The sequence below is a fragment of the Zootoca vivipara genome, chromosome 2, assembly GCF_963506605.1.
Source record: "Zootoca vivipara chromosome 2, rZooViv1.1, whole genome shotgun sequence".
In the NCBI taxonomy this organism is placed as follows: domain Eukaryota; kingdom Metazoa; phylum Chordata; class Lepidosauria; order Squamata; family Lacertidae; genus Zootoca; species Zootoca vivipara.
In genome coordinates this window covers 17,620,443-17,646,281 of record NC_083277.1, presented here as the reverse complement: position 1 = coordinate 17,646,281, position 25,839 = coordinate 17,620,443, and the positions used below count along the sequence as shown (strand labels likewise).

At 46.9% G+C, this 25,839-nt stretch overlaps 2 protein-coding genes and 2 non-coding genes across 9 annotated transcripts in view; 1 reads left to right on the top strand and 3 right to left on the bottom strand.

Annotated features, from left to right (window-relative positions):
* Positions 1-246: 246 nt before the first annotated feature.
* LOC118080950 (uncharacterized) lies at positions 247-9,651 on the bottom strand. Its single transcript, XM_035107004.2, has 6 exons — positions 9,419-9,651; positions 5,001-5,179; positions 4,722-4,838; positions 2,749-3,321; positions 1,600-1,680; positions 247-832 (listed from the first exon to the last, which is right to left on the bottom strand). The coding sequence occupies exons 2-6, from the start codon at positions 5,032-5,034 to the stop codon at positions 390-392; spliced, it is 1,248 nt and encodes a 415-aa protein (XP_034962895.1). The 5' UTR covers positions 5,035-5,179; positions 9,419-9,651; the 3' UTR covers positions 247-389.
* Positions 9,652-14,077: 4,426 nt separating this feature from the next.
* Positions 14,078-14,166, top strand: TRNAY-GUA (transfer RNA tyrosine (anticodon GUA)). The gene is given in 2 exon segments: positions 14,078-14,114; positions 14,131-14,166. It is a non-coding gene; the product is annotated as a tRNA-Tyr (tRNA).
* Positions 14,167-15,329: 1,163 nt separating this feature from the next.
* Positions 15,330-15,418, bottom strand: TRNAY-GUA (transfer RNA tyrosine (anticodon GUA)). Its single transcript is given in 2 exon segments — positions 15,330-15,365; positions 15,382-15,418. It is a non-coding gene; the product is annotated as a tRNA-Tyr (tRNA).
* Positions 15,419-19,854: 4,436 nt separating this feature from the next.
* Positions 19,855-25,839, bottom strand: part of MGAT1 (alpha-1,3-mannosyl-glycoprotein 2-beta-N-acetylglucosaminyltransferase) — a 44,177-nt gene continuing 38,192 nt past the window's right edge. For all 6 annotated transcript variants that reach the window (XM_035107005.2, XM_035107006.2, XM_060270857.1 and 3 more), the window contains one exon: positions 19,855-24,681. In XM_035107005.2, coding sequence (XP_034962896.2) covers positions 23,254-24,603 — 1,350 coding nt within the window. In that variant the 5' untranslated portion in view covers positions 24,604-24,681 and the 3' untranslated portion in view covers positions 19,855-23,253. The remainder of the gene's footprint in view (positions 24,682-25,839) is intronic.

Sequence of the window (25,839 nt, the reverse complement as noted above, 5' to 3'; positions counted from 1 at the left end):
GACAATATTTTATTTTTCAGAGTTTCACCTGTATATATATATGGGTGTGTGTTTGTGTGTATACAGAGAACTATGAAGATCGAACAAAATGGTTTTGTGTTGAGTGGCACGTGAGTCTCTGTGCTACAACATTTTCCTCCCACCCCTTATTTACCAGAACTAGTAATGTGGGGAGAAAAAAGAGTAGGGGGAAAAGAACCCCACCCTCCAACTTTTATCCCGCCCCCCTTCCTAATTACAAAATCATTAACTGCAAAAAAAGTTTTTTAAATTCCTGAAAAAGAAAACTACAACCCGTTACAAACGTAGCCCGGATGCCCCGCACGCTAATGGAACTACAGCCAAAGAGTGCCGCCACAGCCACATCGCCGCCACAGCCGTCTTGGGAGTCACCTCCGGTACCTCGCCCGCGCCATGGGCCGCCTGGCGGACCCCAAGCGCAAGGGAGAAGCGTCTGCCGCGTGACCGGGCTGCCCGAGCCGGGGTAGCCGGGCCTGCCGGGTTAAGGCCGGGGCCGGGGGAGCCTGCGCCTCTGCCTGCTTTCGCACGAGCGACTCTAGCAGTTCCGTCTGGCGGTTCATGAGCGCAATGATCTGTTCAGTGTCTACGCGGTCCCGCTCCCGCTCCTCCAGATCGGCCTTCGCGTACTCGCCCAGGGCCGCCAGGATCCGGTCGGTGGCCGTCTGCACCCTCCTGTCAGCCGCGTGGGTGATTTCCAGCGCCAGATCCTGCCTGTTTTTCCTCTTCCGCTTCCGGATGTTGGCGAGGCGCTCTGCGGCGTACGACCTGGCGGGGTCAGGCAAGGGACTTGGGGAGGGGGTTATGGCCCCGTCTGAAAAGCACGAAACAAAACTATGCTTAGAACTCACTTCCTCAACAGCAAGTCCCATTGAACAAAGTGGGACTTTCTGAGTCAACATGATTCGGATTTTCAGTGTTAACTTTAAGAAGCAGTGCATGAGTTTGCTTCTCCCCCCCCCTCCTTTCTCCTCCTATTATCCTTTTGTGTTGTGTCATTTTTTGGTATAGCTTGATTTTTTAAAAAATTGATCTGTAAGCTCTCTCTACTATGGGTTGGTTCAACTGAGCCACAGTGCGAAGTAAAGACAAACATGTTGGCTCCTATCCATCCCTTGCTGCAAATTGTGGGCTGCAAGACCAACCTGCAAGGCTGTTCCCTCGAACAGCGTCCCTGTTGACATGAGACAAGCACTCGCTACCAGTACTTTCTGGAAACGAATAACATTTCTGGAAACACTGAAGACAAATTTGTTTCAACACAGAAACGGCCTTAGGTTTAACAATACAAAATGAAAACGTCAACTTTTTCAAACGTTGGCTTTTGGTGCTGCTTTTAATAGCTTTTGCGTGTGTGTCTGTGTGTTCCGCTCCTTCTGTGGCCTGCCTGCAAATTGCCTTGAGACAGTATGTAAAAAGTGATTTATAAATTAGTAAGGCTACCTATTAACCTAACTCCACCTATTAGAAAGGATTCTTCCTTGCCCCAGGTGAGCATCTAATTTACATCCAGTCATTCAAACGATTAACCTCAGGAACTGGCAGTTCTTATCTACAGTAATTGTTTTGTCCTGTTCTTACCTACTGTTGAGGCAGAGCTGCCCGGTTTATCGCAGGGAGTAGACAGCAGAGGTGGAGCCGGACTGCTGGCTTCTGCTATTCCTGAAGACAGACATAACATTGATTAATTTCAGGAGCATAGCTGGCCTTTGTCCACAGCAACAATCCTAGCCCCCCCCCCCAAGCTTCTGGTCTATTGTATCACAAACCACTTGCAGGCTACACAATGTTGTTGCGCAGAATGGGCTGAGGAAATGCTTGGGGCAGATGTGTGAATGCAGAAAGCATCAGAATGAAATGATCATTATATACAAAACACACCGCAGTCCCTTGGGCATTAACCCAGCCCTTGCATTTTGATTATCGAGTTCAAGAACATCATATAACAGTGTTGTTGTCTTCAAGCACTAATCCTGGCAGCCAAAGGCAACCAAGCCTTATGAGGACCAGTTGAAGGAGATGGGTATGTTTACCCTGGAAAAGAAGAGATAGGATATCCATCTTCAAATATCTCAAGGGCTGTCACATGGACGATGGAGCAAGCTTTTTTTTCCTCGCAATTTAGAGGGTAGGACCAAAACCAAGTTGCAAGAAAGGAGATTCTGACTAAACATCCCATAACTAAACAACTGCATGAGAGGAAGGACGTGCACATGCTTCATGCCCTCCCCGAATCTGTTCTGGAGGCACGGAGGCAACCGCAGAACAGATTTAGGGAGCTCACTGTGGGGGTGGGAAGTCTCACTGTACAAGCGGAAGTAGCTCTGCTCTTGCAAGGTTTGATTGCTACTTTGGATAGGACTCACTGTCTGTAACGCTGCAGGTATTACGGAGCCATTGTGGCAGGTAGTCACTGGTGTTTTTTTTTTTATCCTCCGTGAATTTATCCAGTAAACTCATCTAAGCTGGCCGGCTGTCACTACATCTCATGGTAAAAGGTAAAGGTAAAGGACCTTTAGACACTTCGCAGGGTTGTTGTGGGGGATTAAATGAGGAGGACAACCATGTACCCTACCTCAGCCTTCTTGGAAGAAAAGGCGGAATCTAAATGCAAGAAAATAAAATGAAAGACACTGTCTCCCAGGGATTCCTTTTTTTTTTAAAAAAAAAGGCTATTTCGAAAACCTCATTCCACAGGGGTCTCCTCAGACACCAAATGCCGCTACTGACCCATGGGAGATGTCACGGGCATTTCGTCGGGGGCTTCCTCCTTTATGTACAGTATAGGGAAGCCACCCCCCAGGCTGGGGACCTGGGGAGGCGAGCGCGTCCTTAGAGGCAGCGTTTCCTGGCTGCCCGCTTTGGCCCCCTCCGCCACAGCTTCCTCCTCGGTGGAGCACTGAGACATCGAGTCGGCGACAGACGCCCCGCGGCGGCTCAAGGCGGGCAGCGCCTCTGGGGGTGAGAGGTCCGCCTCGTTGGCCAACAGGTGGTCGAGCTGGTCGTAGAAGAGCCAGGCCAAATGTCCTTTCCCCGGGGAGTTGTTGGCCTTGGCTATCCGGTAGTCCCTCTTCAGAGTCTTGATCTTGGAGCGGCACTCCAGGGCAGAGCGCTTGTGGCCTCTCTGCGCCATCTTGCTGGCCACCACTTGGAAAGTCTCGATGTTCCGGTGGCTCCGCTGCAGCTCCTGCTGGATCTCCCGCTCGCGCCAAATGACCAGCAGGTCTATGATCTCGGGGTAGGTCCACGTGGTGCCGCGATACTGCCTGTAGGGGGCAATGGCCGGCTCGGGCGTTTCGGCAGCTGGAAAGCCAAGTGGGATGGAGGTGAAGCCAAGTGGGAGGGAGGTGAAGAGAGAAAGAGAGAGAAAGGTTAACTCAGACAGGACAGGGTGGGGAGAAAAGAGCTGAGAAAATTTAATTCTTTTTTTTTGGGCATGTGTGTCCTGAAGCATCACAATTACAGTACAATAATTTTTAAACTCTTGAAACAGAAGGAGGTATCAACAAAAATAAGTTACAGGTAGGTAGCCATGTTGGTCTGCCGTACTCAAAACAAAATAAAAAAAATCCTTCCAGTAGCACCTTAGAGACCAACTAAGTTTGTCATTGGTATGAGCTTTTGTGTGCATGCACGAAATCTGAAGGAGTGTGCATGCACACGAAAGCTCATACCAATGACAAACTTAGTTGGTCTCTAAGGTGCTACTGGAAGGATTTTTTTTATTTTGTTTCAACAAAAATAAGGACTGCGCTAGATCTGAAACTAAGAAACTAGAAGGTTTTCAGCATTCCTCAAGTGGACTCTGCTGTGCAGCCAGGCTTGAGGCACACAATGCACGAATCCCCTGGGATAGCTCAGTTGGGAGAGCATGAGACTGTTAATCTCAGGGTCGTGGGTTCGAGCCCTACATTGGGCAAGAGATTCATGCATTGCATGGGGTTGGACTAGATGACCCTCGTGGTTCCTTCAAACTCTACGATTCTTTGATTCTTCTTTGATGCTTTGAATAAGGAGGGTGCATCTTCCTCAACGCTGGGTGAGCGTAACCTGCTCATTCAAACTCTGGGCAGACAGAGGGAGAATAGACTTCCCTGCATTGAGGTTGAGGGAACATTCTTTCATATGTGGTGGAACTGTAAAATGGTAAAAGAGCATTGGGAAATAATTCATAATGAATTGGGGGAAAAAATGTTTCAAAGTACTTTTTTAAAAAAAGAAACCAGAGTCCTTTTTGCTGGGGATAATCCAGACGGAAATTCCTAGGTGTCAAAAAAGGTTAAACTGATGGAATAAGTGCAGCTTGCGGACCTAACATAAGAGAACAAGAAGAACATATGTTTAAAGATTGGAAAATGTTTATTGAATGTATGGGGGAAAAGGTTGAAAAGGTTGGCAGCATTAAGATAAATTCAACAGTGTAAACCAGTTTTGGTGCATGTAATAATGGAATACTGAATGGTTTAGTTTATGTAAAATATGCAGGGATTTATGATATGCAAAATGAACCATGGAAAGAAAAGAAGGGAAACCACTGACATTTTCAGGTTGCTTAAATGAGTATTCTCTAAATTGTAAAACAGAAAGTTTAATAAAAATTAGAGAGAGAGAGAGAGAGAGAGAGAGAGAGAGAGAGAGAGAGAGAGTAGAATTCCTGGTTAGAAGGCATGCCCTAGCCCTTCCAGGTGGAGTTGGCCCCTCACCTAACTTCCTGCTTCCAGGCAGGATCCGCCTCCCTCTCGCGGCTTGCTCGCTTGGGATCCACGGCTCTTCCTCGGACTCAATCTTGCAGATCACCTCCGGCTCTTCAACAGGCAACCCTGCGCAGGAAGGAGCAGAAGAGCAGCAAGGCCCAGGTGAGTTGGCCATTCTACCCATCACTGGCTAGGGAGACGTTCTCCAGAGTCCACGCTAAAAAGAATTCCATCATTACTGGATGGAAAGGTTGGGGGTGGGGAGGGGGCAGGATTTGGGGTTCTTACCCAGCAAGGCCATCCTTGCAAAGTTGTTCTGCATGACAACACCCCCAGCGCAGGGCTCTTTGGTTCTGGTCCAAAACAGCTCCCTGATGAAGTCCCACCACCGTTGGGCTCAAGAGTCACCACCATCCAGAAGAAATACACGGGGTCAAATTTCTCTTCCCACGGTTTCTACCAAGGAACTGTGACATGTAGGGGGAAAGCAGAGGAAAAGGTGAATCATTTGGGAGCACTCAATGCCGCAACAAGGTTGAAGCCAAAGCCTGGTCGCCTGGTCTGTTTTCTTTCTGATTCTGTGCTTCTAACTCATTCAAGAGTTTCTTGTTCTCTAGCGTATCTTGGTCCTTTTACTTTTTATGCTCCATATGCTTGGAATCACCTTCCAGGAAGCAGTGGTGAGTTGCCCCCTCACTCCATATGTTCAAAGCTCTCTTTAAAATTTGTCATTTTTTTTCTGGAGCCTTTGGCTCTGCACAGCTCGTTCTATTATACCAGGTGTCACTGTCTGTGAATTGGTGCCATTTTTAACTATTGATGTTTATCACATTGTTTATATTAGTTGCTTTAGACCAGTGGTTCTGAAACTTTTTTCTCTGGGCCACACTTTCAGAATAAAAATTTGCTTGCAAATACCACAAAGTATTTTATTGCTAAGAAATACATTGGGGAGGGGGGAATGCAACAACTTCTAGCAGCGTTTGATTTATAACATACAGGTGAAACTTGGAAAATTAGAATATCATCGAAAAGTGCATTTATTTCAGTAATGCAACTTATTATTATTATTATTATTATTAATTTTTACAAATACTTTCTTTTGGAAATTCCACAGTAATAAAACAAATACCTGTAGTTACAATACGGTAATACAAAAATAAACATCGCTATTACATTTCATTAATTACATTCCATTTATAATTGACCCGCCTAACGACAAATAATTACAATTACAACAAATAAAGGCTTGACATATCTTGCTTTGCATGTCATGCATCTATCTCATATATTGGTTTCACCTTTTAAGTTGCATTACTGAGATAAATGCACTTTTCGACGATATTCTAATTTTCCGAGTTTCACCTGCAGAACACAACTGCTTTATAATATGATCATGGGACAGCCAGAAAGTATAAAATGATGCAGCTACATAAGAACGTGAATCATTCCCAAAATCAAAATATATTGATTGTCCTTGGAACTTCCTGCCTGATACTTGCCATCTTCTCCTGGACTGACCATGGCTGATTATCGGTTAAACATCTGTCATCTAAACTTGCCAGATGTTTAACCGATAATCAGCCATGGTCTGCTCTAGCCCAACCCCACTGCTCCATACAGGATCGACAATACAGGGATGCAACTACAGCACCCCTGAGAGAGCCACCAGGTTTCGGAAGCTGCTCTGAGCCTTCCGGGACACCCGACCCTGGCAATTTCAGGGTGGCTTTTTCCTCCCTGGGTCCTGCGTCAAAAGCACCATCAAAACCCGCAAAACTAGTTTGAACAGAGATCCCAGCTGCTGGTGGGGTTGGGGAAAGAGACCGCGAGTATGCATACGTTGAGCAACGACAATGGCTCTAAGATGCCACCTCTGAATCTCAGGAGAGATTATTTTCTGTGCTGAGAGCCTGTCTCTGTGGTTGGTCTTATTATTCCTTGCCCACCCTTCACCCTAAGGTCCTGGGGAATTGCAACACCAAACTGCAATATTAAAAACAGTTTTATAGTCACAAAAATAAGGCAGGTGCTAAAAATGTACACCTCAAAAGCAAGGGTAGAGAGCTATTTCTTTAGCCACCACCAGAAGCTGTGCAGTAGAGGTGCCACTCTGTGGGGAGAGACCCCCACAACGTAGAGCAGGCATAGGCAAACTCCGGCCCTCCAGATGTTTGGAACTACAATTCCCATCATCCCTGACCCCTGGTCCTGTTAGCTAGGGATGATGAGAATTGTAGTCCCAAACATCTGGAGGGCCGGAGTTTGCATATGCCTGACTTAGAGGTTGCCACCGAGAATGCCCTCTCCCAGGCTGCCACCCACTGAGGGTGGAGGAACTGCCAGGAGGGGCCCTTCTGTCTATCACAGCACCCGGGAAGGACTCCAGGAAAGGAAGGTCTTCCAGATAGTTGGGGGGGGGTCTAAGGCAGGCATCCCCAAACTTTGGCCCTCCAGATGTTTTGGACTACAATTCCCATCATCCCTGACCACTGGTCCTGTTAGCTAGGGATCATGGGAGTTGTAGGCCAAAACATCTGGAGGGCCGCAGTTTGGGGATGCCTGGTCTAAGGCATTTAGGGCTTATTTTGAGCACCTTATATTGGGCCTGGAAATGAACCGGCAACCAATCCAGCTGCTTTAAAACAGGTGAGATCTTAATTGGAAGCCCAGCCAGGAATCTTGCCTGATGCTTTTTGGAGTACGATGGGCAAGTCGTGTCTGCCTAGAGAGGAAGGTGGCTGAAACCAGATTCCAAATGCCTTGTTGATTTGTTTAAAAATAAGAGCCACCGCTTGGGAAACTGTCCCGAGACAGAAGGAAATCAAAGTAGCAAATGTAGCATAACGTACCTGGGGATACTAACAATGCACGCACACACACCTGGAGAACACTGCCTCTCTCATGCCACCTGCAACTCTCTCTTAAAAGTAAATAATTAAAGTAGTGACATGCTAAAAATAAAAATCAGAACTCGGGCCCTATACATTATCTTGTGAATCGCCCTGAGATTTTTGGATGAAAGGTGGTGTATAAATTTGAATAATAATAATAATAATAAATTATTTGTATTTATACCCCGCCCTCCCCAGTCAAAACCAGGCTCAGGGCGGCTAACACCAATAAAATTACAATAAGACATAAAAGAAAAGAAAACAATTAATTAAAATACAGATTAAAATACAATATTAAAATTTAAAATTTAAAATGCAGCCTCATTTTAAGTAGTCCATAAATCCAAACCACGAGGGAGGAAAACACAGGGATCAGACTGAATCCAACCCAAAGGCCAGGCGGAACAGCTCTGTCTTGCAGGCCCTGCGGAAAGATGACAAATCCCGCAGGGCCCTGGTCTCCTGTGAAAGAGCGTTCCACCAAGTTGGGGCCAATACTGAAAAGGCCCTGGCCCTAGTTGAGGCCAATCTAGCCACCTTATGGCTCGGGATCTCCAGAATATTGTTGTTTGTGGACAGTATCATACCATACAAACAGCCATGGCTAAAGAATCCTGGGAACTGTAGTTTGTTATGGGTGCTGAGAGCTGTTGAAGGAGACCCCTATTCCCCTCACAGAGCTTCAGCTCGCAGAGGTTCCTAGGAAGAGGAACTGATTGTTAAACCACTCTGGGAATCGTAGCTCTAAGAGGGGGACAGGGTTCTCCTAACCACTTCCAGCACCCTTAACAAACTACAACTCCCAGAATTCTGGGGGGGGGGAGCCATGATTGTTTAAAGTGCTGTGAAGACTCTTTATCCTAGCTTTTGACCCCAGAGGTGTATATTGACCTCTCTTGATTGTAAGTTTTTATGTTACGCTTTAATGATGAAACCCACCCTGGGACCATGGTGTGAAGGGCAGGTAAATAATAATAATACAGTAATAATAATAATATTGTGCAGCTGAGGCCACACACAGAGGGACGCAGGGGTGAGGGTGTCAACTGAGGACCCCAGGACTGAAAAACGAGAAAGACATTGGAGTTTCAGTGAGAGTGGCGGTACTGATCTCAATTTTCTTTAGGGAATTTGAAGAAACCAGGGGTAGAAGCACCTCGCTTCTTGCCCAGGACTTCTCAACCTTCTCTTCCTCATCCGGGTGGATTTATGCAGGCATAAACAGGAACAACAACACCCCCCCCCGCCCCCAGCCTCCCACCAGTTTATTGCTGTCTTCTCAGAAACAAGTTCCACTGAGTTCCATCATGTTGCGCTTACACAGCCCCAGGGAAAACGTCGGCCAGCACGGACCACCATCCTACTTTCCCCAGCCCTACCTTAAGCCCAGACAAGTCGTTCTTAGCAGGAGAGGGGGGAGGATCTCAGCTCCCTAATCGCCTTCTCCACTTCTTGTGTTTCAGTGGGAGGCAGAAACCTCTGTTTCTGGATTTCTAGCAATCATTATTGGGGGGGGATTTCTCTTTCTGCAAAGTTTCTGCTGTTTCCTCGCCCGATCCACCGCACACCCACACCCACTCCCAAGCCCCAAGACCTGCAAGAGAAGCAGGAACAGCGCGGAAGCATAAAAAAGCATGTGAGAACGCGCGATCACGGGAGTTAGGGGGGGTCTCTACTCGCATTATTCTGGAGAGCACCCCAAACTCTGATGCACTTCCAGGGCCACCCCGACCTGCCAGAATGACTCACACACTTCGCCCAACTCCGGTCAGGTCCTAGAGACGCACCTTTTCCCTTTTTTTACCTTCCTACCTGCTGGGTGTTTGGTTTCTGCAAAAGTGACGCGTCTGCAAAGCCTCCGCGATCCTGGAGCGCGTTTGTAACGCGGCGAGGAGGAGGCAGCCTCGGTGGCAATGGCTCCGGCTGCTGCTTCCGAGGAAAGGAGGCGGAGGACACTCGCCAGCACGTCCACACACTTCGCGGTACCGAGCGGGGAAACATGGAAAAAAAGAAGACCCAGGCACTCGGAGCTGTCGTGGCTTCCCTTGCAAGGCAGCCCGGGTACTGTAGTTCCGCCAGAGGCCGCGCCTCTCTTCGCCGGAGTCTCTCTGTTCCCCGCCAGAACTACAACTCCCAGAGTTCCCTGGGAGAGAGCGGACCCGGACTAGCTGAACTAGTTTTGGAACCGGTTTGTGTTTGTAGTGCAGATGCCGAGAGGAGCAAGCAGCGACCAACGCCTTGGAAAGGAGGGGGTGTGGATGCGATGGGGGTTTCAAAATACATATATATTTTACCCAGAGCTCAGAGGCCAAATTTGCATGGCTGATTGTGGGGGTATTTGTTTGTTTGTTTTAAGTTGTGATTTTGTTCCTGGAGGCTTTATGGAGCCTGGAAGGAACGCTTTTGTTTCGGCAGATGTTTAGAAAGTTGATGCAAGTTTTAATCCGTTTTTAGTCTACTGTTTAAATTTTGGGGGGGAGGGAGGAGTTATTCTATAAATTTATTTTGTATATGGCCATCCACCCGCAGATCTCAGGGTCGTTCACACACACAATATTCAATATTGGAAAAAAACCCCACAAAATATGTAATAAAAATATTGTAACTTTTCCTTATTGATAATTTTATTGTTTTGTCCTGTTTTGTAAACCGCTTTGAGTGTGTTGTTTCTTTGTTTTGCAATGAAGCAGTGTATAAATCACATGGGAAAATAATGAACAAACATTTTGAAATAGATTTGTTGTGCAAGCCTATGCATGGCTACTCGGAAGTCAGCCCCGTTGAATTCAATGTGATTTTGTCTCCAGGATGTCTGTATAAGATGGGATCTGCAGGCTGCAATTCCATACATGTTTACTAAGATGCTTGGTAGGGTTTACCTCTGAGTAAACATGCAGGATTGCTGCTGCCCTTTGCAGGTTTACCTGGGAGCTGTGGGTTAAACCACAGAGCCTAGGGCTTGCCGATCAGAAGGTCAGCGGTTCGAATCTCTGTGACGGTGTGAGCTCGCGTTGCTCGGTCCCAGCTCCTGCAGAAAGCACGTCAAAGTGCAAGTAGATAAATAGGTATTGCTCCGGCGGGAAGGTAAACGGTGTTTCCGTGTGCTGCTCTGGTTCGCCAGAAGTAGCTTTGTCATGTTGGCCATATGACCCGGAAGTTGTACGCTGGCTGCCTCGGCCAGTAAAGCGAGATGAGTGCCGCAAACCCAGTGTCGTCCGTGACTGGTAAAGGGATCCCTTTACCTTTAAGCCCCACTGAATGCAGTTGGGCTTCTGTATAAGCATGCATTCAAACAGCACTATTAGGATTGCTGAGGACTGTTCACCTGCCTGCTCCCTTCCATCCTGCACCTTCAACAACCTTTCCAGTGAAGCTTTCACCTGCACTTCATTTGTATGCTGGGGTAGGGTGTGGCTTCGCTTGCAGAAATGATGTACACCAATCAGCATGCGGCAGTAGTCACACTCTGGGAATGGCTTTGGCTCGCCGGCTAAACCAGGTAAGGGTAGCCGATGGGTCTCAAACCCTCCATGAGTTAGGAACTTCTGAATGCGAAGATGGCGGATTGAGTGGATGAGATCAATAGTGGATTCAATGATCAAGAAGGTGGCTTCTGCACCTGCTGTAGAACAGATGGGGCCCATCAACCTGGAAAGGTAGCCCATCTAGGAGATGGAAAACTCTGATCCTAAACCTCCGCTGCCTTGTGGATATACTCATTTTTGAACCCCGAGGAAAAATTCATACCTGCTGGCATGTGGGACATCTTCGGGAGAATAAACGGCTAAGGAGTAAACCGTACACATATCAGGAGTGGAGTCCCTAAAAGGGTCAGATGTTGCTTTGTACGCCTCCTTCTGGCAACTCCTACAGCCAAACGTTGTTGTTTAGTTTAGTCGTGTCCGACTCTTCGTGACCCCATGGACCATAGCACGCCAGGCACTCCTGTCTTGCACTGCCTCCCGCAGTTTGGTCAAACTCATCTTCGTAGCTTCGAGAACACTGTCCAACCATCTCGTCCTCTGTCATCCCCTTCTCCTCCTGCCCTCAATCTTTCCCAACATCAGGGTCTTTTCCAGGGAGTCAGCTTCAGGATCTGTCCTTCCAGTGAGCACTCAGGGCTGATTTCCTTCAGAATGGATAGGTTTGATCTTCTTGCAGTCCACGGGACTCTCAAGGGTCTCCCCCAGCACCATAATTCAAAAGCATCAATTCTTTGGCGTTCAGCCTTCTTCATGGTCCAGCTCTCAGTTCCATACATCACTACTGGGAAAACCATAGCTTTAACTATACGGACCTTTGTCGGCAAGGTGATGTATCTGCTTTTTAAGATGCTGTCTAGGTTTGTTATTGCTTTGCAGCCAAAAATATTTCTTTCCTTTCCTTTGAACCACATCAGCAAGGCCAAGAGGGGGGTCTTGTTATCTGGGCAGCCCAGGACCTCCATATACACTGCCCAGGCTTGCAGCCCAGGGAGGTCACTTCAGTGCTGCAAATGCAGAAAAAGCAACAGTTAATGAGAGCTTTTGAATGCATAGGAGAAAGGTTAGTGAGATAAGATTGTAACTGTTATGTATTAGTATATATAGTTTTCCCTCAGGTCCTTGACAGTTGTTTTAGGAGGGAACTTTAGGGGGGAACTTTGAATTATGTTTGATACATTGTTTGAGCCAGCCTCTATAAAAGCAGGCCAGCTCGGCAATGCAGTTCAGTTCTGTTCCAGCTTCCAAATAAAGAGCTGCTTTGGAGAGATTGCTGTGTCGTCTGCTATGCTTACCCACAACTTAACAGTAACTTGAGGCCATTTAAAAAGAAACCATCCTTAAGAAAGTGAGGCTGCCATGCCTGTGAGAGCACTGTTATGAAAGGGCACATCTCCTGCGCTAGACATAATTTTAATATTATCTCTCCCCAGGCCAAGGAATCCCGGGATTTAAAGTTCTGTAAGGAGAGCTGGAGGCCTGTTACAGAGTTATTGGCACCATCACCAAACTGAAACAGCAAGGATTCTCTGAGCCTGGGAAGCAATGATTTGGCATAAAATCTCTCCAGGCTTTCCACTCTGCAGCAGCTGGTGAGCTTAGAAGCACTTAGGCACAGAATAGACAAAGATAGCCACTGAATAAATCAATCTGATCACCCAGGCGATCTTGAATGGACACAATTAGAAGCCCAATTTAGGCTAAGCTGGAAAGGGCAAGAGAGAAGAGGGATCTTGTGCTCGGGGCCTGGTTATGGTTTCCCCCACAGGCATCTGGTTGGCCACTGTGAGAACAGGATGCTGAAGTAGGTGGGCCATTGGCCTGATCCAGCACAGCTCTTATGGTTCTTAGAAAAGCACCAGTTTTTAGTGTACTGTAGTTCTCTCCTAAGTCAACAACCACACCATGTCTCAGGGGCTATCTGAGGGGAGAAGAGGCACCAGAGATCACAGGTTCAAATCCCTGGCAAATCCTGCTGAGGGGAGATGGGGCAGCTTCATCTTAGAAAATTGGAGGTTGGTATGGACTGCAATAAAATCAAACCTAAATTATTATTATTATTATAAGGAAATCAGCCCTGAGTGCCCACTGGAAGGACAGATCCTGAAGCTGAGGCTCCAATACTTTGGCCACCTCACAAGAAGAGAAGACTCCCTGGAAAAGATCCTGATGTTGGGAAAGATGGAGGGCAGAAGGAGAAGGGGACAACAGAGGACGAGATGGTTGGACAGTGTTCTCGAAGCCAGCAACATGAGTTTGACCATGGCTATGGTCCATGGGGTCACGAAGAGTCAGACACGACTAAACAACTAAACACAACAAATCTTGCACTGGACTCCGCCTGACTTTGGTGATCCCTTTTGGCAGCAGTTTGCATAACAAAGTGATCTTTAATGAAATTGCCTCAAGAGGGCCACAAGGTGGCAGCAGATACAAAGAAACGTAAATTTGAGGTGGGAAAGGCTGAGTTTTAAACTTCATGCAAGATGTGATAGATGGAGAGATATTCATGCTATTTTTGTACTGAGATTTACTGCATTGCAAGAGGTTGGAACAAATGACCCTTGGGGTTCTATGATTCTATTATTCCCTTCACATCATCCTTCTGACAACACCTCCCTTGTATGGAATTCCTCTTCCAGTCTGTACCTGCTGCAATACACGAACATTTAAAAAGAAACTACTTTAAAAATAAAAATCCTGTTTCTGCATTAGGGTGCAAATCCATGCAGACTTAATCAATCCATTAAAATTCATTTGATCAAGCAAGTAAGATTTATTTAACAGGATGACTAACGTGGGCTGATTTGCCTGTGTGTGACTACACTTTGATTCTTGATCATTTGCACTGCTGACATGTTTAAATTAGCAGAACTTTAAAGGTACCTGTTGAGTTTTACATTATTATTTTTATAGGGACAAATGCACAAGGCAAAACACTCTTGAGCAAGCTGGTTTAAATGATCTTCCTTTGATACCTGAGTACGCTCCTTCGATAGCTCAGCTGGTAGAGCGGAGGACTGTAGAATGCATAAGAAAGTCATCCTTAGGTCGCTGGTTCGATTCCGGCTCGAAGGACATTACCTTTTGCGGAAAGGCCGAAGGTCGGCATTTCCAGTGAGGGCTGAGAGAGATACCGGTAGCTGCTGCCAGACAGTGTGGACAACGCTGAGCTGGGCGGACCAAGGTCCAGTATATAAGACGGCGTTGTATTTTTCCTAATCACTTCAGGACAAGATTCTAGTCCACAGTGATCAACAGCTGTTCTAGAATTCTGTGCCTTGTTACTCAGTGAGATCTCTGTGGCTTCTCCAACGTGTGCTAACAAGAAAAAAATGGCATTTTCGGTTCCATGTGTTCAAAGCGGATGAGCAGAGAGTCAAGGCTAAAGAGAAAAAAGCAGAAAGTGGGATGCCTAACTTTAAAAAGTAGTAGCCAATGGGGTGGCCCAAGTCAACAGACCAACCAATAGCGCTCGCTGCTTCCATAGGATTTTGCACCCAATAGTGTGACCTCTTTACAATTTCAACGAGCCAATCGCAGAGCTTAGTTCCAGTTCCGTACTTAAGCATTTCCCCAGAAGTTCTATTCCTACCCCGTACTGTTTTTACGTAAGGAAATTCATTCCAGGTGCAGCCTAATAACAGACCCTCTCCATCATTGTTGCGGTTACCCTTCTTGCCCGATCCTTTGCGTTCTGCAGCGTTTTGCAGACTCGGAAAGCTTGCCATGCTTTTGTGACCTTTTAGATTGTGCCACTAACGGTATTATTACCCGATCTTGGGATTTGGAGTTACAGTACTTTTTTTTTTTTTAAAGGAAGACAAACAGCGCGATCCTGTGCATGCCTACTCTCGAGTAACACCCATTAGTTCAACGAACATCTTCCCAAGTAAATACAGGATTGCAGTCAAAGCTCACACGTGCAACCCAAGCCAAGTCCACGATCAGAAAGCAGAGAAACAGATTAAAACTTCCATTATCTATTTGTCTGTCTGTCTAGTATTGCCCGAGAAACATGTGAGATCTGACACAGCGGAGCCTAACTGTATACTGTACCAGGTTCTCTGGTCGTAACACCTTTAAAAGAAAATGCATTCCAGTGGCGGGGCCTCTTTTTTGGGGGGGAGGAGATTGATGCCCTCAGCCTCCAGTGCACTCTGATTACCTGTGAATTAAATTGAGAATGCATCTGAAATTTGGTGGGACATTTATAATAGAAAAGGGAAAAAAACACAATGTCCTTCGAGCCGGAATCGAACCAGCGACCTAAGGATGACTCTCTTATGCATTCTACAGTCCTCCGCTCTACCAGCTGAGCTATCGAAGGAGCGCACTCGCGGCTTTTAGTCACAGCAAATAAGTGCCTCCGCGATCAGAGTTTCGTTTCTTTGCTTTTCCGCCTTCCAAATTACACATATGTCGACGCAACAGAAAAGATGACGTTGAAGGCAATTGATCGGCACGTTGCTAAAGCAACGCATTCCAACCACATTCTGTAAAGCTGACCAATTTAGCATGGAGGGGGAAGCAATCATATATATATATATTGCTTTTCGCAGACAGATGGGAACGCTGGTCGTCGTGCAGCAGCTACTGGTCGATGCTATCCACGTTGACTTGGAAGCTCCTCAGTGTTCAGAAAGGATTACTCTCAGATTAACGCGTGCAGGGTGGCAATCCTGCTAATCGGACTGGCCGAGGCGGCGGCAGGGCGTGAAGGACAGACGCGGAGAGAGGCACAGGAACGTGTACAAATGGGCGCGCGTGTGCATATAGGTAGGCGCGCGTAACGTGTGAACCTTCCTATGGGCGCGCGCGTGTGCTTATGCATACTGTATTTGCAGCTCAGCTTCCCAAGCAAAACAGCTGCCCTACCTTGGATCCGCCACACGGTGGCGGTAGGTCAGCGCCGAGGCTGGATCACGATCTGCGGGTCCGATTCTTCCAGTGGTTCCAACTCTCACGCTTGGAATCTTGATACTTTCCTCTCCTGGCACACTTCTATTTCTAATCTATTTTATTCACACCAGCAAGATTTTCGTGGAGCCAGACTGGAGATTCCAGGGCTAGAGTGTGGCGGCGCCTAAACTTTGGAACTCCCTGCCTATTGAGATCAAGCAGGCACCTTCACTATACTTTTGGCACCTGATTAAAAACATTCCTGGTGAGACAAGTCTATGCAGGTGCTTAGAAAGTGGTGGCAATTTTAATAAGTTTTAATTTTGTAACTTTTGTAATGCTTTATTATAGCATGGGTGGAAAATTTTGTGGATTTTTATGGTTTTATCTTTTTGCAAACAGCTATGGGGGCTTTTTAAACAATCAAGCGGTGCATAACTTTTTATGAAATAAAATAAAAAATAAAACAGGCTGTCAAGCTGAAGGTCGCCTGCCACATCAGCATCGGCAACATCTCACTGACTGACTTGTTTTTATTGTCTTTTGAATTATTGAGATTCTGGTTGGCTGCCTTAGGTGACTGGCAGGCTGTTTGGGCAGGCCTGCTTTCAAGCACGCAGGAGTTTGGCAGGAAAGAGGGGGAAAAGTGCAGCCCTCTCTCCTGAACTGTCACTTAAATGCACAGAGGAAGGAAACAAAAGAATTTGCTGGAAGATCCAACAGGAGCCATTCCAGGAAGTTTTTGCTGTTGTTGGCAAAGCAATCATTACCTACATCTGTTCCCTCTGCATTTTGTTGTGGGGTATGCGTGTGAGAGAATAACTGGTTTTAATTTGAAATGTTCTTGATCCCCTTTGCTGGTCCTTCCTGGTGCAGAACAAGGAACTTTTTTCCTTAAATCACAGTTGGTTCTCTTTTATAAAAACAGAAGCAGGGCTCACCTTCAGGCCTAATCTTGTTTTCCTCTCCCCTCTCCTTTCCTTTCTAAAAACCCACCTGTCAAATTTTCTTCTTCCTCTTTTCTCATTCTCCCCCTGCCCCGCTCTGATTTCTCTCCTTAAAAAAAGATATATAGAATAGTAACAATGGCACTGCTGTGACCATTCAGATCAGACAATATCCCAGGCCACTTAATCAAGCAGGAAAGCAAGTAAAAAATAAAAAAGTAGCAAAAGACAGGATTTGCAAGCTCCACCATAATGGTTCCACATAAAGTTTACACTGATGATATCACTGTTTTTCCACACAATTCACCTGCTCCTTTCCACTCAATGGAAGCACAAATATAGAAACATATTGAACCTATCAGGAACCACCACACATTGACTGAATGATATTGTAGGACCTGGATAGCTCAGTTGATTAGAGAGCAGGTTGCAGGTTTGATCCTTGTATGGGAGAGCTGCATATTCCTGCATTGCAGGGGGTTGGACAGGCACCCCCAAACTTGGCCCTCCTGCTGTTTTGGGACTACAATTCCCGTCATCCATGACCACTGGTCCTATTAGCTAGGGATGATGGGCGTTGTAGTCCCAAAACAGCAGGAGGGCCAAATTTGGGGGTGCCTGGACTAGAATCTAGATCAGGCATCCCCAAACTCCGGCCCTCCAGATGTTTTGGGACTACAACTCCCATCATCCCTGACCACTGGTCCTGTTAGCTAGGGATGATGGGAGTTGTAGGCGAAAACATCTGGAGGGCTGCAGTTTGGGGATGCCTGATCTAGATGATCCTCAGGGTCCCTTCCGACTCTACAATTCTGCGACTCCAGCTGTAAGATTAAGGCAGCTTGCCGAATTTAACCTGTGATCATTGTCCAGCTGATCCAGTTTGAGTTGAGGAAGGCATGCGCTGTGAGTTTGTTCTGGGGAGTGGGGAGGGGGTTCCATCCCATTCAGACTGAGGAGACTGGCTCGCCTGCACGAGTCATTTGAGCCTTTTGCTCTCTTTGTAGTGATCTGCTGGTGGGTACAGTTAAGGTCACCTTAAGAAGCACTGGTAGGTGAACAGTTTGGGGCAGTAGGAAGGTTATGTACTATAAGTTAGAATCACCACCACGTATGTAGCATAGTATGCTTTGCTATATGCACCTGCTAAGTAGCAAGAAGCACACAGCAGGCCAAACCCAGCTAAGGCAATTGTTTCATCACTGCAAGGAATTCATACTCTCCGAGTGTCCTGATTTCCCAGGAACAGACCCGGAATTACAACCTCTCCTTCTAGGCCAGGGAGTCATCGAGTGTTGCAAAGCATTTGTTGTATCTTACTGGTATTTCATGGACAGCTGCCACATCTTCTTAGGATACTGCAGGTATTCTAGAGAAACACATGAAGAAAAGCTGGCCAAGTCAGATGCTGCCCCAGGTTTCATGACTCTACTGCTGGTACTGCCTATGAAAACACAGGAATTCCCATTTGAAATAAAGGAACACCTTGGAACACAGAGAGATCCTGTTATCCAGGGTGGAAATCTGTTCCTTAATTACAAATGACAACCCTGTCAACTTTTGAATGGGTGGGAGAAAGCCTACTTGTACTGTACGTAGAATCTGGGAGGCTTTGAGAGGAGAAACTGATTTCATGAGATGAAAAATGCAGGTTACACCGCCCAACAAATCCAGATGTTTGCAGAGGTATAAGCAGCAATGTCTCTGCTTAAACATACACTTTCAAATGAAGGGAATCTTGTTGTTTTATTTGACATCTGGATTAAACAACAGACTTGCATGTGTTGGCATATTTTGCATAAGCTTCCGATTGCAAAGAATGGAAGGTTTCGTGTTGCTGTTTGAAAGAGAAGAGGTATATACTGTACAAAATATACCCATGAAGTTATTCAAGCATTTATTCCCATTCCTGTGATGCCTCAACCGGTCTGCTCTGCCAAGGCCTCTTGAGATTTCATCATGAACTGCCCAGATATCTGGGCTTGTCCAGCGATATTTCCGTTTTGGTCTGAAGTTGCTGTCCATACTACCTCCTGATTATCAGTGAAATCCTTTATTTTTGCATTATATTCTTGTAACATGGTAGCAAGCAGCACGACAAAAAATGGAAATTACAAACCTTTGCAGGTGCTAAGAGATTTAGAAGGGTAAATATTCACCTTAATGCCCTTGCTACATTCAAACTTATTTTCTATAAACACCGACTTCGTTTGAATACCTATTCAGACATCCCAACTCTACAGTTCTATGAGTTGGAGAGCCTATGTCAATACGTTAAGTGTAAATATGAATAGATCTATATTTATTGTGACTGTAGATGGCAATTCTTCTGTTGTTTCATTGTCCCCTTGTGCATGTTTTTCTTTTCTTAAATAAATTTCCAGTGAAAAAAGTATGAGAAAGGAGCTGCCCACATAGCTAACCTCAACGTGTAGCCACATGAGTGAGAAAGCTGCAGGTTTTATTCATGTTACATCACATTTCAAACGTCAGTGCCAATTATACAGATGCCTCTTCCACCTGAGGCGTATTTACTCAATAGGAGGCTAGAGAATAGGTTAGCCAATGGCTCTTGTTACCGGTAGCTATGTTAACTAGGTATGTAAACTCCATATTCAAAGTATAATGGAGCTGTCAGGTTAAGATGTATGCTGCCTCTGGACCCATTATGCTGCCAATGAACAAGAGGGCATGTGTAATAAATCACTATTGCATCCTGCTTCTGAACTGTCCAGGAGCAACTAGCCAGCCACTTTGGGACAGAACAATGAACTAGAATGAATCTCTGGTCTGAACCAATAAGGCAATGCTCATTCCCTGCCTGCTCCCTGCCAGACCTTTGTTACAGACTCTCGTGAAACGCGGAAGAATTGACACCGAGCGATTCTGCAAGATCAAAGACACAAAAGACAAGAGCTGTTTGAAAAGGACCGGCTTTTATTTTGCTGTGGAAAATAAGTTTTTGCATCTTCAAACATTTCACCAATTGAAATTTGGACATTAAAAACAGCATCTCTCTAGCAAACACCTTAAGAGTTCAACCACCCCGAAATTTCACAAGCTTTTGCTTTCAGTTGGAATTTCAAAATGGACCATTCCAGGAGCGGAAAGGGAGCTTGGGAGAGAAGGGGGGAACTGAAGATGCTGGTGGATTCTCCCCAACTGACCCAAAATGTTCTTCCGGGGCCAATGCCATCTCAGCTGATCTCAAGTCCCTTCACCTGAAGCACTCCCTGGGAATGGAAAGGGAGGTAGTAGCACTGTGAGCTAGGACATTCACACAAAACACGGACCACATGCCACAAGAAAGAGTTCAGGCCATAGATGACATGGATGGACAGAACTGTGCCACCCAAAACAATGGGTTGGGTGGGAAGGACAGAGAAAGTCCTCAATGTCAGGCCCTTGCACTGGTGTTAAAGGTAGAGTCAGTTCCCTAAAAACACTGTCCCACCCACTGGCTGAATCTTCAGAATTCTACAGGTGGGTAATAATACCAACTCCTGCCTGGACACGAGGAAGAAGGGTAGATACACAGGCAAGGTGAGCAATTGCGGTAAAAGGGAGAGGATCTCTCCTTCCCATTCTAATTCAGGGGACTTTGCCTGTGCCCCTAAAGACAGAAAGGGGAAGCATAGGGGCATAATGTGCTCCTCCTTCCTCCAACCCCAACCTCACTAACCGCCTTTCACTGGCCAAAGAGGTCATATTTCAAGTGCTTCCTTCCCTGCACTGGAAATCAGTTTGAGTCTAGGAATGTGAACCCCGAACTAAAGAGTCCTGGAGGTACTCCTCATTTTCATCTTGATGTCTCCCTGCCACTCCCAATTCAGGCAAATTTCAAAGAAGGGTGTAGGACCTACCGAGAGTGCAACTCGCCATCACCACACGCTCTCTTTCAACCTCCTATGGTCTGTCCACAGGTACCCATTCAAGAGGAGAAAAGAAGGCCTTTGCCTTCAATGAAGAATCTCCCCATTCATAAGTGAACACCCTTTCGAACGGAATATTTTCCCCAAAACCTTACCAATATGTATCCCCTCACAGAGGTTCCACCTCTGAGAGAAAACCGAGATGGATCACCCTTTGAAAAAGAAAATAATAATCTCATGATCAGGGTTTTCAACGGAAGAGACATCTTTCTCTCACAATCCCAGTAGCAATACTGCATTTTCAAGGAAGTAATAATGAAACATAATTAAATAGATGCAACAAGTTCATTCAAATGTGGTTCCCCAGAGGCATCATCTCCTGTTCTTCCATCTGCACCAGCTAGGAAAACAGATGAGGAAGGAAGGCCTCCCACACCCATTTCGCTGAACTTGGCCGCAGGAGAGAAATTCCTTACTGAAGTGGAATTCCAAAGCAGAGACAAGGGGCCGTATTCAACGAAATTGTGGAACCAGTGAAAGCCAATGGAAGGATCCCAGCTAGCACAATAGGACTTTCTCCCCTCTCCTCCCCACGCCCTTTCCATATCTGCTTCAGAGGGTTAGGAAAACCCAGAACAGCACACAGGGATGGAGGAGAACAGGGGAGATCATTCTGTTGGACCAGAAGAAACCGCTGCGCTGACAGAATGATCTCCTTAGTGCTAAGTTGAATACAACCCCGTATTTCTTTCTTCATTCACCATGGAGAGTTTTGTGTTGTTGTTTTTAAAAAAGACAGAAAGTAATACAGCATCCAAAGAAAGAAACAAAATACTACCCTTTGGTGTGGTCTGAATTTGGCCATATGAGGTCCGAAACTCCTTCTCCATGCTTATTTTATCTAGTGGCTCTGGAGCAGCTCAGCAGCGCCTTCTAGAGGCAAGAATGGGGAAAGAAGCTTCTGCACCGCTGAGTAAGGCTGGGCTCCTCCCATGGTGTGTTCTGCTGACTCGGGGATTCTCCCTCTGCCCCGTTGCTCCCACAGACCTGGTGGTGGATCAGTGCTAATATGGCAACCAGTTGCAAGAAAGCTACTCAGGGATAAGCCACCTCTGTGCTGGGGCTGAATTTAGAGACTGCCCCTCCCCCCAAAACCCAAGGCGAATTAAGGCAGCCATTGGGGACAAGTTTCCTCACTCAATCTGGGAAGAGAACGTGGCATCACGCCATAATTAAGCCAACCTCTCCTTAAATGTCATGTAGCTATTATATAATGGTGGCTACAAAACATAACTGAGAGCAAATAGGCGTTCAGGACGGTACCATTTCTGACTAAGTGGGAGTTCGAATGCTCCTTCACACACGTCACGGAAAAAGCTAGCCCAAGACCTTCTCCTGGACATGCTAGCCTTGCACATATAAGGGGAATTTCATGTGGGTGAGTTTTCAAATTTAATCCCCCACCTGCCATCTGAAATGGTCCAGCCCTTCCGGATTTCAGTCGCCGTAGCTTACAGAAAGGACCAGCTGACAAGAACCAGTTTTGGCAACCGACTACATCTCCCCCCATGCCACCGTTTCCTTATTACCCAGGTAAAAACAACCGGAGATTTAGACACTCGCCTCACCTGAGCAATCCTTACATCACCTTTATCAGTGCACGCACCTTACCTCCCATCGAACACAGTTCAATAATGAGTTATTCAGGAGACCCAAGTAAAAATGGCCAATATGGTCAATAAAAGTGGTCCTTCTAAGGGACTCACTGAACGTCCAAAGGAGTTTCCTTTTTGCAATGCTAGCATTCAACTATGTCCAAATGAGAAAGGAACAGGCAGTCAAGAGGGGAGAAAAGGCCCTCATTTCCTCCCTATTGCTCAGGCCTGAACAAACTGCGACCCATCAGGCAGAATGCAACACACCAGCCAAGCAAAGCGACCTAACAGGAGGTCAGCAACTTTTTTGCTTGGAACAGGGAAGTTATCAACCCATGTTGTGTGCCTGCGGAGCTGCACCTGGCTTGCTGGGCCGCAAGCTGCACAGGCTTCCGTGAGCTCAGCGAAGCTGGGAAAACCTCGATGGGTTGCTGCTTTGGTTTAGCACGGGCTTTGACCTCAAAAACACACCGACTTGGAGAAGCCACCAAGGATCTAATGAGTGAACAGACCACCACGTCAAAAAAAGGAGAATAGGCACTGGAGGGTAGAACGGAGAGAGCACTCAAAACGCTCCACCTCACCCCCTCTTTGGGGCATCGGAATAACCCCCGCAACCCCGCCCCTCCTACCCCATAATTTTAAGTGCACAAAACCACCCTCATCCCTGGAATGCACTCGAATGCCACACAGGAAAAGAAAAATACAGAGTTTTGTCCCCGCCCCCCACTCCCAACTCCAAGCACCCCTTTGACAACAGGGTCCAACATGCTTAAGGGTTGTCAGCTGCTAACTCCAGCTAGGGTCGTAGCCTGTCCAGTCCGAAGGAGGTGCTAAGTAAACGCGGCGGCCTCTGAAGAGGAAGCTGACAATGCCCTGGTAGCCGGCACGGGGCACTCCGGACTTGAGGTCGTCCATGACCCCTAAGGCCTTGGCGAAGGCCTTGAAGGAGTCGCGAGTGGTGTACTGCACTCGGACAGTGCCCAGCTCCCGGCGCTGGTTACCCTGCAGCTCCTCGACCCGTAGCTCAGGGGCCCCGTAGACCTGGGCTAGGAATGAGCGCTCGTACTCATCCTTCTTGAGGTAAGAGAGGTCCATCTGGGTGAAAGGCACGAAGCGGTCGTTGAGCTTGATGAACTTCAGGTACTGGTCAAAGAACTGACCGTGGCTCACGCCCTTGCGGCCGAAAGTCATGGTGCGCGACACTTCGGGCCTGATGCACGAACGGCCCTGCCGTTGCTCAGGGTGTCGCATCCAATCATCCCAGAAGGCCTTGGGCCACTTGGGCTCCAGCTCGTCCCACAGGTCAGACAGCAAAAGCCAGCCCAGCCCGGGGAAAAAATCCGTACGGTAGAGGAGCTCCGGGTGGTTGGCGTCTACCATCTGCTCTTTGCCGTTGTCGTTCCAGGCGGAGAGACACCAAAGGGTGGGGTCGGCGAGCAGGAGTGGAAAAGCGGCCTGGAAGTATTCAAAGAAGTCTGGAGCGACTTCCAGGTCATCTTCCACCACAATGGCCGCCTGGTACTTGAAGTTCCGGAAAACCTGGCTCAGGGCCCAGCGATAGTGTCGGGCGATCTTGTAGTAGCCTTGGAACTTGCGGTGGTCGGTGGGCACAGGGATGTCGCTCAGGTTGGGCTGCTTGATGTGCATGATGGCGTCTCCATAGGAGGCGATGACCCTGGCGGTCTCCTCGTGTCCGCAGTCCTGGCTCACGATGATGGGGAAGCGCTCCTTGGAGGGGCGGTAATGCAGCAGCTTGTCGAGGCAACGGCGGACCGTGCTGCGGTCACAGGCAATCACCAGCACCGGCAAGACGGCGTCCGGAGAGATTTGGCTGCGACGGGACAAGGGGGCAGCTGTTGAAGGCAGGGCGGAGGACGCAACCGAGAGGTGGAGTCTTTTGGCTTCGGTAGCCTTCCTCCTGTTCCAGAGAGCACTGTAGCGGTAGATTTGATGCAGGAGCTCCTTCTGGTGCTCCAGCTCCACCTCTGCGTCCTGGGCCAGTCGGATGACCTCTTCAGTGAGGCGGCTGTGGTCAGAGGAGGACTGAGGCCGAGTCCACAGGAAGAAGAGGATCAGGGCGTTCCAGGCCACAAAAAGCACCACGCCCCAGAGAACCAGGTTGCTTTTCTTCAGCATCCTTCACAGGCGCAGGCCCCACCCTGTCTTCTCGTGCTCGCTTTCCCCTCTGATGGGCGTCACAATACCACCATGGACCTGCACAAGTGGGGAGAAATAAAAGGGTGTTAGGGGAGGCCACAACATGTTCCATCTCTTTTTCCTCCTCCTTCCTTGCCCTCAGTGATGTGGATTTTCCAAACATAAAAATCCTATGCAAATTAGGATAATTTGCTTGTAGGCAAGTTCCGATACCTTAGAGAATGAACTAATTTATCACGTTTATTGTGCTTGTATTTAGTAAACAAAAGTTGTTTTATATACCTTAGAGAATGAACTAATTTATCACGTGTATTTTGCTTGTATTTAGTAAACATTAGTTTGTTTGTTTTTAACCCCATGTTAATTTTTCCCAACACACCACAAAAGTTTGACTCGATATATTTGAGGGGATGAAAATCAAAGCCTTCTTTTATCATCATCATCATTTATTAAATTAATGTGGTTTAAATGTTGCATTATGGGGGTGGGGAAAGAATTACTGGGAGAGACAGTTAATAGCATGCGCTTTCCTTATACTGTTAAAATTCAAGCAAAAAAACAGAGGTGCTGAAAACTGTTGACACACTAATTCTTTTTAGCAATCCAAAGGCTTGTGCATGATATGCTGACTATCTCACTGCCAGAGATAATTACTTGAAAAACAACTATTACAACAATGAAAACTGCCAAGCTTGCATAAAATTGCATTTGCAGTTGGCATCTATTCATTATTTTTACCCCACATCACTGCTTGCCCTCTACCAACCCAGGCTGTTAAAAAGATGATGATACATGCAATGCTTAACACAGGTCTCTAAATGGAAGGAGCAATTCTGCAGTAGGTAAAGGTAAAGGGACCCCTGACCACTAGGGTCCAGTCGCGGAAGACTCCGGGGTTGCGGTGCTCATCTCGCTTTACTGGCCAAGGGAGCCGCCGTTTGTCCGCAGACAGCTTCTGGCGCATGGAAATGCCGTTTACCTTCTCGCCAGAGTGGTACCTATTTATCTACTTGCACTTTTTGGCGTGCTTTTGAACTGCTATGTTGGCAGGATCTGCAGTAGGTAGCAGAGATTTAATGGGCCTGCGCTCTCAGTGCTTTCCAGATATTTCAACAAGAGAAACATCAGAGGTATATTCAGTCTCAATTCATCATCTACCTTCAGCATCACTTTTACTTTGAAGTCTACTCCACCTTACTCCCGTGCTCCATATAG